At 43.2% G+C, this 17456-nt stretch overlaps 1 protein-coding gene across 3 annotated transcripts in view; it reads left to right on the plus strand.

Annotated features, from left to right (window-relative positions):
* The window catches only part of MAP3K19 (mitogen-activated protein kinase kinase kinase 19), a 253970-nt gene that overhangs the window by 95926 nt on the left and 140588 nt on the right, over positions 1–17456 (plus strand). For 2 of the 3 annotated variants that reach the window (XM_085645765.1, XM_085645764.1), the window contains exon 2: positions 13635–13731. In XM_085645765.1, coding sequence (XP_085501891.1) covers positions 13713–13731 — 19 coding nt within the window. In that variant the 5' untranslated portion in view covers positions 13635–13712. Of the gene's footprint in view, positions 1–13634; positions 13732–14189; positions 14274–17456 lie in introns of those variants that run through there. The other variant, XM_085645766.1, reaches the window with a different exon arrangement.

Consider the following 17456-nt stretch of genomic DNA (forward strand, 5'->3'; position numbering starts at 1 on the left):
GGCTCGTCCCCGCTGCTGTGAGACAGGGTTAGGCGCCCTGACGTTGCCGCTGATTACAAATTTGGCCAGCCAGTGATCCGACCACAAGACCGGGAGAATCTCTTTCACCACTAAAGGAGAGGTCGAGAAGACCTGGTCTAGAGTGTGCCCTACTAGCTTTGACAGCTCCCGCCAAGCGAGAGCAAGCAGTAAGTCTTCTCCCAGCAGGCGAGAGCACAACGAGCTGGTAGGGATCATGGGGGCCTTGGGGCTCTCTCAGTAGTCCCATTGTGTGCAAAACTGTGGACTCAGGTTGGACAAATGGACAGGTGAAGATCCATTCTAGTCCTGAAGCTCATTTCACAGAAATTAAACCTCAACAGCAAACACTTACAAAAATAAACATGGCAAGTGCCCCAGCTGAAGTTCCTCTTCTGTACAGGACAAGTGATCCTAACTTCCTGGTCCTAATAAAGGCAAAGCAATGTGTTTTCTCAGCAATTCCAGATTAAAAAACGATCTGAAATCCTTGGTAAAGGTGAACTCATTGTTGATCTATCAGAGGCAATCTGTAGTGACTGTGATGAGTGGGTTCTTTCCCGGCCTTTCCTGTGAGAGCAGAGTCCATGTTTATCCCTTTGCATTACTACGAGTATGCAAATGTGCAAATCACTTGGAAGCTTTGCCCGTTTGGCCCCGCCCACCTTAGTAGTATGCATAGGTCTTTCTGCGTTTTGCCAGAATGATGGATAGATGAAGAAACGGCCCCCAGCACATTTCTTGTTGATTTTGCTGACTTGTTTTTGATGCGGAGGAATATGAGTACATATCCACCAAACAAAAAAGCATTTACTTCACATAGTTGAGAGGATGGACCCTTGTTCAGTGGAGGTTTACCTCTTTGTAGTCTCTTTATCTTCTCTATCGAGGAATTCATGTTAGTACAGATTTTTGGGAAGAACACGTTTAAGGAACAATCACATTGCCAAAATTAAACGCACAATAGGTCACTGGAGACATTTCCTCCTGGTGCGTTACACAACTATAGTGTAGAATATGCTTTAGATATTTACCCAACGAGTTAGCACTTACTAATTAACCAGTAGAAAGTACTCCAGTTGGGTAGATATTTTGTGCAAAACTGTGGACTCTTGTCAGATAAAGGGGCAGGTGAGGTTCTGTTCTGGCCCAGTCACTCACATGCTACAGACACACCTTCACAGACACCCAGATACCCACCCACACACACATTCTGCCACTCTCATATCCACTCACAGACCCATACAGCCACTCACACACCCACTCACCCACTCACACACCCACCCACACACCCACCCATACAGTCACTCACACACCTACAAAGCCACTCAGACACCCACTCACAGACCCTTACAGCCACTTACACACCCACTGACACACCCACATAACCACTTACACACCCACTCCCAGACCCATACAGCCGCACATGCATCCACAAAATAACTCACACCGCCACTCACAGACCCATGCAGACACTCACACACTCATACAGCCACTCATAAACCAACTCACACACCTACACAGCCACTCACAAATCCACTCACACACCCACAGAGCTACTCACACATCTACTCATAAACCGCTACAGTAATTTACACACCCACTCACGACTCACAAATCCACACACACACCCACTCACATGCCCTCAGAGCTACTCACATACCCACTCATAAACCCATGCAGTTAAAAACCCACTCACAGACCCAGACAGCCACTCACACACCCAGTCACTAACTCATACAGCTACTCACACACCCACTCACAGATTCATATAGCCACTCACATGCCCACTCAGACCCATACTGATATTCACACACCACTCACATACCCATACAGCCACTCACAGATCCATAAAGCCACTCACACACCCACAAAACCACTCACACACCGACTCACAGACCCATACAGCCACTCACACACCCACTCACAAACCCATTGAGCCACTTACACACCCACTCTCAAAGGTTACACGTTACAATTAGAAAATACAATTTAAAAAAACCTTCAAAATTCACTAAGAAAGCCCATAGGTTATAGGGACATTATAATTAGGAAATAACATTATAGTCAACATTACAATAGGGTCTGTGCACTGGAGTCTCCAGTACTCAGACCCTATTGTTATGTTGACTATAATGCACATAAGTGCAGTGATACTACTGGATTGTGACTACACCTATTTAAGTTAAATTCGTCACACTAATGCCTGAGACTTTGAAGTCAATATTTACTGTGTTGTTTCATTGGTTTTTCCTCCCCACCCCATTGCTTTATATTGATCAAAGTAAATGATTTATAAACTGTCCACTGGACAACATATATAGATATCATCGCTTTCCCATTGTATTCTTATGTCTATATTGTTTTTGTGAGGGACCACTATTCCTTTATAAATACTACATTATCCTGGTCCCTCTACATCCATGGGGTTTCCCATGTCCTTTATAAATATACCATATTTTTAAACCACTCCTAGCTGGAGCTGTATGCCCTCAGCTGGAGTGCAGAGACCCCTTGTGGTTGGTTCTGTGGCCCCATTTTGTAGGTTGAATAAATCACAGACATGGTAATGTTTTTTTTAAAGGCTTTAATAGAAGTATTTCATGACAATCACTTTTATTAAACATTGGAATGTGTGACTATCTAAAATGTACATTTGGATGTGTGTGGCATGGGGTTTGGCACCAAACCTCCCTCAGCACACGGCCTTCAGCCAGGCCCTGCACCCAACCACACAGAGCAAACGCTATGTGCTTTTGGGGTTAGGGTGCCTGTAGGAAGTTGGGTGCAAGGGTGCACTCCCAGCCATTCACACTGACACACCCACACATTGTCACACACACACTCAAAAATCCGTACAGTCACTGACAAACCTATTTACACAGGCAAACATCTACGTACATACACACAGCGTGCAGTTTCCTTTTTATTGCGATCTTTATGGTTGTTTTTCGTAACTGATCAATGATCGTTATTTCAACAGTACATAATTTGTGGTGTATGAATATATAACCTGAGGACAGTAGAAGGGAAAATGGACTCACAGAACACAATTGTACAGCAACAAATATGTGGCATTTTGCACAGTGAGTAACAATCTCACTCAAATCTTCACAGGCTGGTTGTATTATGATTACTGCAGCCAATGAAGGTTCTCCCAAGTGTGCTGTGGAGGTGGAATATTCTGCTGCACCTAGTATCTCCTTCATAATTCAGTTGTATACCCATTTATGAACTGTTTTTAAGTGGTTCCCTTTGGAACTTGTTCCATGTAAATACTTCTTGGCAGTGCTGCTGGGTAACTGTATCCGCAAATATTACACTGCACATATTTACATGTAATCTTTTCCCCTGAAGATATTGTAAAACGCTTGCAGACATCACTTTCTTTTGTGCTTGCTGGTGTAAAGATATACCTGTATGTGTTTAAAGTGGTTGTGCACAGAACTGTATTTGTAAATAGTTAAATAAGGTGTGTTGTGTTTATTTGTAGTGAGTGCAATGCACAGTGTTGCATTGCAATGAGAGAGTGTGCAGTTCTGGTTTTTTTCTACAATCTTTATGATTGGTTTTTCCCCAGTGTTCAATGATGACTGTTTAAAAAGTACATAATTTATTGTGTATGAGTAAAGAAGCCGAGAACAGTAAAACATGGAAAATGAAATGCCTATTTATATTTTTACATTCCTTAACAGTATGAAAAATGTCTAGTTATTTCTTTAAATTATGCCTTTATGCATTGTTGAAATTGTAAGTTACTTTGGTAATTCTATTAATTGTAAAACTAATAAATATTCGTTTTTTTTTAAATTGTATGCAGATCAATGACACCATCTATTGGGGTAATGTATTTTACTAATTATTTCTTGCAGTGTTGTTCCATTACTTTAGAATTTAAGGATGCACACCCAAGGACAGATTGCTACAGTTACTAACACACCTAGGGATACATCACTACAGCAACTCACACACTCAGCTACACACAGATACAGGTACTCACACACACACAGGCTTACACTGATACAGACCCTGAATCACTTAAACACACATTGATACAGTGACTGACACACCCAACTACACACCATTACAGGCAGTGACACATCCAGCCAATCACTAATGCATCCAATAACACACCCCGGCATACACTGACACACCCAGTGACTTACTAATACAGACACACAACCAGGCATACAGCAATGCAGACACTGATACAGCCAGCCAAACACTAATGCATCCAATAACATAGCCAGGCATGCACTAATCGACACACGCTGAAACACCCAGAGACTTACCAATGCAGACACTTGACCACCCAGGCATACAGCAATGCAGACACTGACACGCCCTGCCAAACATGAATGCATGTGATAACCCACCCAGGCACACACTGATGCACACACTGAGACACCAAGAGACTTATCATTGCAGACACTGGCCCACCCAGGCATAAAGCAATGCAGACACTGACACACCTATCCAAACACTAATGCATCCAATAAGACACCCAGGCATACACTGACGCATACACTGACACACCCAGGGACATACCAATGCAGAGACTGACACACCCGGGCATACAGCAATACAGACACGCCCAGCCAAACAGTAATGCATCCAATAAAACACCAAGGCACACACTGATGTATACACTAACATACTTAGGCTCACACTGATGCCTATGCTAACACACCCAGGCACACACTAATGCATACACTAACACACACGCACACACTGACTCAAACACTGACACAACCCAGGCACACACTGATGCATACATTGACACACCCAGAGACTTACAATGCAGACACTGACACACACAGCCAAAAACTAATGCATCCAATAACACACCCATGCACACACTGACACACCCAGGGACCTACAAATGCAGACACTGACACACCCAGGCATACAGCAATGCAGACACTGATACACCCAGCCAAACACTAATGCATCCAATAACACACCCAGGCACATACTGACACACCCAGGACCTACCAATGCAGACACTGACACTGCCAGCCAAGCAGTAATGCATCCAATCCCACACCTAGGCAGACTCTGATGCATATAATGACATATCCAGGCACACACTGAAGCATATGCTAACACACCCAGGCACATACTGATGCACACACTGAGACACCAAGAGACTTATCATTGCAGACACTGGCCCACCCAGGCATAAAGCAATGCAGACACTGACACACCCATCCAAACACTAATGCATCCAATAAGACACCCAGGCATACACTGACGCATACACTGACACACCCAGGGACATATCAATGCAGAGACTGACACACCCGGGCATACAGCAATACAGACACGCCCAGCCAAACAGTAATGCATCCAATAAAACACCAAGGCACACACTGATGTATACACTAACATACTTAGGCTCACACTGATGCCTATGCTAACACACCCAGGCATACACTAATGCATACACTAACACACACACACTGACTCAAACACTGACACAACCCAGGCACACACTGATGCATACATTGACACACCCAGAGACTTACAATGCAGACACTGACACACACAGCCAAAAACTAATGCATCCAATAACACACCCATGCACACACTGACACACCCAGGGACCTACAAATGCAGACACTGACACTGCCAGCCAAGCAGTAATGCATCCAATCCCACACCTAGGCAGACTCTGATGCATATAATGACATATCCAGGCACACACTGAAGCATATGCTAACACACCCAGGCACATACTGATGCATATACTAACACACCCAGGCACACACTGATGCAAACACTGACACACCCAGGCACACACTAATGTATACACTGACACACCCAGAAACTTACAATGCAAACACTGACACACCCAGCCAAACACTAATGCATCTAGTAACACACCCAGGCACATACTGACACGCCCAGGACCTACCAATGCAGACACTGACACTGCCAGCCAAGCAGTAATGCATCCAATCCCACACCCAGGCAGACTCTGATGCATATAATGACATATCCAGGCACACACTGAAGCATATGCTAACACACCCAGGCACATACTGATGCATATACTAACACACCCAGGCACACACTGATGCAAACACTGACACACCCAGAAACTTACAATGCAAACACTGACACACCCAGCCAAACACTAATGCATCCAATAACATGCCCAGGCACACACTTGCGCACACACTGACACACCCAGGGACTTACCAATGCAGACATTGACACACCCAGGCATACAGCAATACAGAACTCGAGACACCCATTAAAACACTAATACATCGAATAAGACACACAGGCATGTTGTGAATAATACACTGACACACCCAGGCATACGCCAAAGCAGACTTTGATATACCCAGGCATACACCAATACAGACACTGACACACCTAATCTAACTCTAATGCATCCAATAACACACCCGACACACACTGATGAATACAGTGACATACCCAGAGTGATACTAATGCATACACTGACACACCTTGGCATACATTATTGCATACACTGACTCAGCAAAGCATAAACCAAAGCAGGCACTGACACTCAGAGAAACATTAATGCATCCAATAAAACACCCAGGCATACACTCATGCACACATCGACACATCCACTCTTGCACCAGCACAGTCACTGACACATTAAAAATACAGTGTTTGCTCCTTGTTTGAGTAGATGGTAGTTCTAACAAGAATCATTTTTTTATAGAAAGATTTTTTAACAGATTTCTAATTTTTATCTTTTTTTTTAGAACAAAAAGTGAACAGAGTAGTAAAAAGGTTAACGATGGGGAAATGCATAGAAACAACTGGCTTCACTCTTCAACAAACATTATGTAGTCACTGTCAGCAAAAAAGATAAAAACTAACAGTGATGCTTCTTCGCTGTATCCAAGAATGCACCCACAAAAGACATTTTTACAACGACAAGCATGTGGCATTTCGCACAGTGAATAATCATGTCACTCAGTTCCTGGCAGGCAGCTGGTATTGTAATGACTGCAACTGATGATGGTTCTCCCAAGGCTGCTTTAGAGATTGACTGTCCTGCTGCACATGCTTTCTCTTGCATCATCTGGTTGCAGACCCTTTCGTGAATCGTTTTTATATGCTTCCACATGGAACTTGTTTCATGTGAATACTTCTTTGAAGTGCCTCTAGATAATTGTTTGCCTCAACTATTGCACTGCACATATTTTGCTGTTACTTTCTTTTCTCCAGAAGGTATTGACAGTGCCACTGGAATAATGAGGCAGGAGAGGGCCAAATTATTCTGCATTATGCAGCATATTTTGTGACAGTATTACTTCACTATTTTGTCATTTTGAAACTTCTTAACAATGTCTGGGCATTAGTTGCACCTCTTTAGTATCAGTTTAATATGCTACAGAAAGATGACTAGTCGATGTTTACAAAGTGCCTTCCTCTGCCCGGCAACATGTGTTGCAGCGTTTTTAGTATCTTTTGAACCGTTTAAGCTAGAAACTATTTTTTTTTGTTAAAACCTGAAGATTATGCAGCAGATTATGGATTATGTGGCAAAAGTGGCAAATCTATAATTATGCACAAATCACAGCAGCTGCACAATCGCATAATTCCATTGGCTCTGGGTAAAGTAAAGTGCTTCCACACATCACTTTTTCCTGCGAGGTAGTGTGTTTTCCTTCTCATCTTCAGCAGGTTGTGGATGCTCATCTTGGACGGATGATGTAGCTTCAGCCATTGTGTATAAGCAAAGCAACACTAGTTCTCGATCCTCCTTCTAGAGACTTCACTGGAGAAGTAACTGCTTTTGGGTGTGGTTTTTCATGTGAAAGTGTGGGGTCTTAATGTATCTAATCAGAAGGCAAGGTTTGGGTGTGCATCCGAGTAAAATAGTGAATCTGGACTGTAAATTCGCAGTCACGGTTTGGCAAATCCACAAATTTAGAGTTGTGGATTTGTTCTCATCACTTGATCAGAAGAAAAAAACATTGAGTAGTAGTCCGACCATGTTTGTGTACCCGCAAAGGTACGCGGTACCCCAAAAATATTTTTTGCTAAAAACTTGTTTAATTAAAATGAAAAAAAAAAAATGTTATTAGATTAACTACATATGGGATAAAATAAAGAATCATGTTATGAATGGGGTGTCATCTCGCCCCACCCAGTAGCACTGCTGATTATGCTGCCTTGGCAATGCAATATTCATCCGTATTTCTCTGTTTACTCCTTGTATACCAAACTTATTTCACTTTTCTCCAACTATAAGTCCACACGTAGGGTGTTAATGCTATTTCCCAAATTTCTAATGTTCTACCTGTGTCCATCCGGACCTCTTGAAAGAACACGGCTGAAGCAAAATTCATTTCCGGCAGTGTTTATTCGTGAAATACCCAATGCATTTCGGGCTTAATGCCCTTCTTCAGGGGTCACTGTAAATAATTATAAAAATCACAATCACTCATTGTTGTTATACCAAACATTAAACATCTTACATAACTGTCACATTTATGGAAAATTCTAAAAACCATTGTGCTAAAAACTGTTACATTTTTATGAATAAATTACAGCTTTCCACTTCGCGACTGGTTTCCCCCTTATTCACAATGTGCCAATATCGCATCTAAACGTCTCCTTTACTCGGTGTCCTCAATGTTCATAAAATAAAGAATGTCAGGAGTACAAAAAAAACTGCATCAAAAAAATTAAAGTAATACACTTAGTATTAAAAATAAACCCTACAAATTAAATAGAAAATCTAAACATTAGTGGGACATCATTTTTTAGAAATGGAATTTGAAAAACCTTTGAAATTTACTAAAAAAACACAAAGGTTACACGGACGGTATAGTTAGGAAAACGTTATTAAAAATACCATCTAAATTAACTGAAAAAAATCAAAGATTTCAGGGACGTTATAGTTAGGGCCGGAGTTCACTTGTAAAAAACTGCATACATTCAGCAATTATAGTACCTGCGCTAACTGCAACTTACACCCCTGCAATGCACTTCTTATGACATCACGTATTACATTACTCATGACATGGTCAATGACATCACTGATGACATCTCAAATTACATCACTGATGACATCACTAATGACATCATCCACAGTACTACTCACACACCCACTCACACCTCTTATAACCTCTCATACTCCCACTCACACACCCACACAACCACTCACATACCCATTCACACACCCATACAAGTACTCACACAGCCACTCACTCATCCATTGAGCCACTCACACACCCACTCAGACACTAATAAAGCCACTCACTCACCAATACAGCTACTCATAGAACCAGTCACTCACCCATAGACCCACTCACAGCCACACACTTACCTGCTCCTCACAAACCAATGTATTCACCTATACAGCCACTCAAACACCCACTCACTCACCCATAGAGCCTCTCAACACAGCCCCTCACTCAACTATACAAACACTTACACTCACCCACCCACACAGCCACTTACATACCCATTCCAAATCCATGCAGGCGCTCACACATCAACTCACTCACCCATACAGTCACTCTCATAGACACTCACTCTCCAATCCAGGCACTCACCCAGCAACTCACTTAACTAAACACCCACTCAGGCAGCCACTCACTCACCCATACAGTCTCTCACACAGCCACTCACACATCCGCTTACCCAACCATACAGCCACTCACTCACCCATGCAGCCACTCACTCACTCACTCACCAATACAGCTATTCACACAGCCACTAACTCACCCATACAGCTACTCACACCCCCACTTACTCATCCATATATTTACTCACACACCCAGTCACTCACATACCCATTCGCACATGGATACGCACAGCCACAAAGCCACTCACATAATATATGTTAGAAATTGTATCACTCATGAGTAGTACACAAATTATACTAATTTAACTATTGTAGTAACTTAGTATATAAGTTTAACACTCAAACATTTAGAAAACACTCAAAATCACTAGATGATGTCATCAGGGATGTCATTTGAGATTTCATCAGGGATGTCATGAGTGATGTCACTGACCATATCATAAGTGATGTAATATGTGAGGTCGTAAGTGGTGCATTGCAGGTAGCGTGAGTTATAGTTAACTCATGTAACTATAAATGCTGAAGTTCTATGGTTCTGTATTAATGAAATGTGACCCTAACTATAACGTCCCTGTAACCTTTGTTTTTTTCAGTGGCTATATGTATGTGTGTGTGTTTGTGTTTTTCTTTCAAAATATGTAGATATAGAGTGAAGAATAGTAAATCTATACTTTCCTATATCCACTTACCTTTTGAGATTGTATCCTCAATATTTTGGCTATGATGTTATTGTATCACGATGTTCCCTACTTGATATTTCATACTACATCCTAAGAATAAAATAAAATTGGACCCATTCTGGCTTCTAAATGAAACCTTTTTTAAAGTTCAAATGAAGAATCATGAAAGGGAACAGTGGAGCATTCCACGGCCAGATTTGCATATTACTCTGCATCAGATGTTCTTTTGTACTTCAGGCAGAGTTCATATATCAACCTTGGGTTTATTTCACTATCATGGGACATCTCTTTTTACACTCTTTTGTGGAAACAGCCTGTTTACTGTTCACAAAAGAAGGGCAAGCAGAGTTTAGCACCTGTGGCTTAGTTAATGATGTCCCATGCACGGTCTGCCAGCACAGATGGTTGGCACAACACACTGGAGGCTAAAGATGAAGGACACATATATAATCACTTTGCTAACTTTGTGACATCAGTATTGCCACCAAAAAGAGGGCACTAAAACTAAAAGTATGTTGAGACATAACTATTCAGACCAGGATGTCGATCATATTCATGTTCTATAAACAGAAAGTTAAATGTGTAATTGGAATTGATATATTTACAATGGAGGATACAGCGATATGCTGTGAATCTTCTTTTTCTGCCCATAAGCATGAGTGCCTAACATAGGTAATATTTCGGAAGTGACCTCTGTGGAACCTGGAGATCACAACATTGAATATTGGCAAGGTCGACTCATTTTTTTCCCTTTCCAATGAAATAAGAGCAGTAAAAATGGCTTGAGCAGACAACACACACAGTTACGCACCAATAAACTGTGGTGATGGTCACAGTCTGACATCTACCAAAAGCTAGACAGGAAAAGAATGGGGAGATAGGGAAGACGATGTGACCTCTAGAAACAAGATGTAGCGCTTAAACCCCCTAACGCTATATTGAACAGACTAAAAAGATAGGTCGTTTCGAGGTCTGGTTTAATTTTAACTCTGAAGATTAATCAAACATCAATTCAGATACATGAGAACTTTTTCTTGCTCAATGTATTATCTTTTATTGCTTTACGGGTCCTAAACATATCATTTGAGAAAACAGTTGAAAACTCAAATGGCCAACACGTGTTTTGCGATACTAAATAAGCACAAATATCACTTCATCAGGGCCTTAATGCACATACTATTGATGATACAAGGAAGAGATAATTTCAATTGGCATTTCTTTTTGTTTCAACAAATATTATTGTGGGCATAACTGCCTCCTATTTTAGAAAAGTAAGTAATCGCATGGTTCCGATGAAGCGATATTTGGGATTGTAACCTTCTTACAAGTGCATTGTATCTAAGCTGGTCGCTGAAAAGATGCGACGGACATATGGAGACAATGCCTGTTGGACCGCTGTGCCCCTGCCAAGCCCTGCTTGGCTGGAGGGGCTAGCATCAAACCTTACGGGAGGTGTCCTGGTTTCCTCTTGGCTTCCATCCTATTTGAGGCCCAAGAACCATCAGCTTGAAGGGTAGGCACTAGGCCTTCTGAAGACACTGGCAGGCTGTTCAATTCAGATTCTCCTCAGCCCGAAACAGAGAGAAGAGATGAGCTGCTAGACCTGGACCCACCACAACACCAGTGGGGAATAAGTGGACGCTATACTGTGGGCCATAAGGGGACGCCATGCTGTGGGCCATAAGTGGACGCCATGCTGTGGGCCATAAGTGGACGGGATGCTGTGGGCTATAAGTGGGCACCATGTTGTGGGCCATAAGTGGACGCCATGCTGTGGGCCATAAGTGGGCGCCAATCCTGTGGGCCATAAGTGGACACCATGCTGTGGGCCATAAGTGGGCGCCAATCCTGTGGGCCATACGTGGACGCCATGCTGTGGGCCATAAGTGGACGCCATGGTGTGGGCCATAAGTGGACGCCATGCTGTGGGCCATAAGTGGATGCCATGCTGTGGGCCATAAGTGGACGGGATGCTGTGGGCCATAAGTGGGCACCATGTTGTGGGCCATAAGTGGATGCCATGCTGTGGGCCATAAGTAGGCGCCAATCCTGTGGGCCATAAGTGGACGCCATGCTGTGGGCCATAAGTGGACGCCATGCTGTGGGCCATATGCAGACGCCATGCTGCAAATCACCACTCAGGGCTATCAATCATGTGGGCAAGTTTGGGGCTTCAATTGTGACCCTTTTTCACTGCTAAAAGCAATAGAGGCTTTCTCCAAACATTAGCCCACAGAAGTTGACGCAAATAGATGCCTTACCGTTTACTGAGGTGAGGTACCAATCAAGAACACATATGGGAGCCCTCTGAGTTTATCCTTTATCTAGAGGAAAATAGAGAAAGAGTGTCTCCTCACAGTGCATGTGTGTGAACAGTCGGACCCAGAGAAAACGAGGTACATTCTGGATATTTGTGTTCACATTGTGAGTGTATTTGCCCCCAGCCTTGGCTGTTTATAGTAAAGTGTCAAAGTGTCATGTGATGCTGCGACAGGGACAATCGCTTAGACACATTATCTTGAGTATGGCATCCACCCAGTTCTGTTTTATTTTTTTAAGAGAGGAAGACGGACAACATAGGGTTTTCTGGACCCCTAGCCAGGATGGATGCGTTGGAACTGATGTATGTAAGAAGTATTCTGTCCAAGTGGCACATGTTACTCACATGGACCAGTGTGTGTGCTTGGATCTGTACAGGTTGCTCCCTCCACAAGGACAGTTAATAGTGAAGCAAGGCTGCTCAGAAACAGTTATTGTGACTAACATTCACTGTCACTCCAATTTCTTATTCTGACATGCTTTTGCTCTGCCATAAGAGCTTACCGCCTGTACTGCATCAGACATGTGGCTTGTATCAAGGCATCTGTCATGTTTTAGAAACGTAGGTTTCTCTGAGTCAACCTTTTAAAGTGAGCATGCATGGGTAACATCTCTTAAAACAGGCAGACATTACTTGCTTTATTTTATCCGAATGTGGAAATCTGAAGGAATCCCGTGTGAGTTGTGAGTATCCTGTTTTTTTTATTATTTGCATTCTGGTACTTGTTGCCCTGTGTTAATAGGGGGAAAATCAAAACGACTGGCTCCAGAATCTATTGAAACATCAGTAGGTGAATTTCCCAAACCGAAAGTATGACAACTTGAAGTCAGTGTAAACATTTCCTCTTTGCAGTTGTATACAGCATAGATCACAGATATAAGACACGAGAAGGCACAAAAAAGAAATTGAGAAAATAGTTAGAATTTGTATTTTATTATTTAACCTTGCTTTTTTCAAAATATTTTTTTCTTGAATGTAAACACACACAGGTCGAAGATTTGCTGTTCATAGCTAATTTTGCTTTTTCCAGGGGCATATTAATAATGACGCGGTTGGAAAGTTAGCTGTACATGCTTTGGCCGAACAACTTTTGTAACCTATAGAGAAGATGGAATACACTAAAAAAGGTAAGAGGTGTCTGACGTACAACATGAATGGCTGAGCGCGTCAAAGTTAATGGTGTCTCCCAATGTAAGGTTACCTGCGCCCTCTTTCTTTTGACCTTTGCACTTCCTGGTCAGCGGTGACAGAATTCTAAAATTTCACGGATATCTTAAAGGGAATAAAAACATGGGGCACCTGTGAATTATTAATGCGCATTTCTTCCTAAAAAAAAATGTGAAAAGAAGCTTTTGTATTTCTCTGTCAAAGAACAGCCGTCACTGGGGAAACACGAGGAGCACCGTCTCTGTTAGCAGCCAGCTGCCTCTTTGGCGGGAGTGTGATTAACCCCCCATTCTCTCCTCAGAGGGTCATGTGTAAACACAGATCAGCCTTGTGTAGCCTGCCAGCCAACCGGTGTGTACAGGAGGCAAAACAAAGGCAGGGGCCGAGAAAGCAGCATGCCATAGACAGCCACTTTTTACTGGCAATTTCATTTTAGCAAACTGGGACCTAAAGAAAGCGTAAGTTGAGAGACCTTCCTCGCAGCTTTCTACCAAGAAAAGAGGTACTTTAAAAAAATGAATTTGCTTTAGGCAGAAACGTCTATTGTGATTCTGCATTTCGTAGGGGGGGGGAGTGCATAGGAGGGGGTGTACTTGTGATAGACTTACAGCACCATGGCTGAAATTTTAGAATAGTGCGTATGTCACAGCATTTACTTAAAGACTTCACTTTGGGTACTGATTTGGAGAAACTTCCTCCTCTGGAGGAAGAAGGCAATGGAAGCAAATGTGTGCTTACAAAAATTCTGCCGTAAAAGAATGTTTAAATGATATGCATTAAAGTTAATATGGTTAAGGAGAGTTTGTCACAATAGCAAAAGCCTTTTATCTGCATTCTACATCAATTAAAGTATAGCGTTCAAGAGAACCCTATGCCTGTACTTTGCAACAACTCTAGTATAATGGGCTCTTGTTGGTCAGTAACATTATTTACAGCTGTGTTAATGTTCGCCTGGTTCATAAAACTGAAACTCAGTGATGTCGGAGCTCTGCGTCCTCGTGGTGATATTTGATAAGCATCGGTTGGTGTAGTGCTTGAATAGGTAAGGATTTGGAGTGTCTGACGGTGGTGTGGATGTGTGCCCATCTCAACGCTCATTCCATACGTCTGTATTACAAATCAAATTGATCTGTCAGGGGGTTCCAGCTCGTGGGCACTTGTGACTGCTCATCTGAATTTGTTTCTTCATTAGCAACAGCGGTTGTAATAAAATAACTTGCTAATTTGATAGCGTTTCTTAACAGGCTCCAGCCGTTTATAAGTGTTAAAAATGAATTTTGGTGGTGGAGGTTGGGCACAGAGTTTCTGTCCAATTTTTTCTCCGGTGTTTCTCACTGTTGTCAGTAGCGCAGTCCCATTTACAATGGTAAGTCAGTAGAGCCTTTTCCAGCTTGGTGTACTTTTTGTTTTTGTGTTTGCCTTTTGTAGGCTGGCGGCTTTGTTTTGGATTTTTGAAGGTGGTAGGATGCTTACCAGTTTGAGATGCGATTGGTTGGATAGTAGCGCCTAATTGCTTTGCTGTCAGTGGTGAGGAAGGGGTTGAAACCGTTTAAGCTGAAGCACCATGTGATACCATGGATCAGACTGAGGAGCATATTCACAAGGCAATATAACCGCTTTAGCGGCACTATTCTGCCAATAAAGCGGTGATATTTTTATTGCTATATTCACAAGCTGTCGCTAACAGCAGTTAGCAACAGTTTTTAGGCAAAATTGACCTTTTTCAATATCGCCACTTCAGTGAGCGATAATTATCACTAATGATGTGCAAGAGAGGCGTTCCCTTGCAAAATCTGACGTTAAACCAAGATTTCCCTATTCACAAGGGGAATCCTTAATTTAAGATGACCAAAAAAAGTGTCTGTAACTGCAACTAGAGGCAGTTTTTTAAGACCAAAAAATATCTGGTCTTAAAATGGAGATAACCATTGGGGCCTCATTTCAGCAGGTGTTGCTGGACCGCGCTGCAAGCAATGTTGCTGCGCTGCCCTGCCACAAAATTACAGGGCAGTACTGCACACCATCAATAAGATAGTGCGCATTCCTGTGCCCCACACATGAAAAGTGTTGCAGCCCTGCGACAAGACAGCGTTGCAACACTTCTCACTACGCCCTTGTTGCGACAGCATGGATGCGCTGTACTCACTGGACAGCTCTCCATGACGCAAGTAATGACAGTTACGTCAGGAATCCCGACGTATCTGTCTGCACTTAAGTCACGCATTGCTGCAGTTGTGTCACAACCATGACGCAATTCCAGCAATGCATGGGGCCAGCCCATCCCTGTGACACTGCATCACCCTCATACCTGCCATCAGGCAGGCGGAAGGTACTGACACAGTGCAGTTCATGAGGGGTGCCCGAATATCAAGGCTGTTGGAGATCCATCGGTGTTGGTTGTGCGCTGCGGTGTCATCGTTTGGAAGCAGTGGCGGAGTGCTTGTGCTGGGAGAGTTGACGAGATGTCCAACGGTGGCCTTGATCAAGCTGCGAGGGGTTGCGATGATGGCGTTGGCGTCCGTTGGGCAAGGTGAAGACGTGATATATCCAATGATTGTTGGTCCAGGAGCGTCCGGTGTTTTTGCTGAAGTTGAAGCTCCCGCTGGCGGATGTGAACAGCTCGACCGTGTGTCCTGCTATGTGGCCTGTTGATATGAGTTGCTGCTTGCGTCTGATGTTGGTGACCTTCCCCAGAAGGCGGTGGTGTCCTGGTCACTGGGGTTGTCCAGGTGGAACTTGAGATCACATAGTAGGATGTCGTCAGTGGATGGGAGATCCTGGGGTACAATGAGGTCTACAATGGTATTTGAGAATGGAGGTACAATGTTCGGGGGTCTCGCACATGTGCCGCAGTGGATGTGCTTGGGCTTTGTCCGGATCTGGGAGTTGAGGTGGTCCATGGTCACCCTTGGGTCATTAGAATGCGTGGTCATTCGGAGTGGGCCTCTGTAAGTGATGTCAATGCCTTGTCCTTGAAGGGCGTGCTGCTCCTTGCAGGTGATAATGCAGCCGACCGTGATGGCGATGGCGATAGCGATGTCCTGTCCGGCAGGCAATGTGGCGTCCAGGGTTGATGGCGAGGAGGGTGCTGGTGCCGTAGGGGTGCACTGTCCAAGAGGAATGCTCCTTGGTGCTGAGCGCGGTTCAGGGCAGACGGACGCAAGCGGGCTAGTCTATGGGTTGCCTTTGTCACGGGAGCCGACTAGTACAATGCAGGCAGTACATCATCAACAACGCAACTTCAACAACGCAGGTGCCTTCACATTGCATTTGATTACAACGCATTGTGAGGACAGTAATGGTGTAATTTAGATTATTATGGATGGGTATGTGTTTCAGATGTAAAATATGAAATTTGTGGTGTCTTATGGTGTAAAATATGAATTTTGTGTTGTGTCTAATGGGGTAAAATATGAAATTTGTGGTGTGACTTATGGTGTAAAATATGAATTTTATGTTGTGTCTAATGGGGTAAAATATGAAATTTGGGGTGTTTTATGGGGTTAAATATGAAATTTGGGGTGTGCATTTGGGTCAATTTAGAGTTTTGGGTGTGTAATGGGGGGCTCATAAAGGAATTCCTGGGTTCACGTTTGTGATTGTGGTGCAACGGTTACTTTAGGGTTGCACTCACTGGAGTGGGAATAGTGATATTTATGTTAGCGCTATGCAACACCTACTCCAC

The sequence above is a fragment of the Triturus cristatus genome, chromosome 3_1 (assembly GCF_964204655.1).
Source record: "Triturus cristatus chromosome 3_1, aTriCri1.1, whole genome shotgun sequence".
Lineage (NCBI taxonomy): Eukaryota > Metazoa > Chordata > Amphibia > Caudata > Salamandridae > Triturus > Triturus cristatus.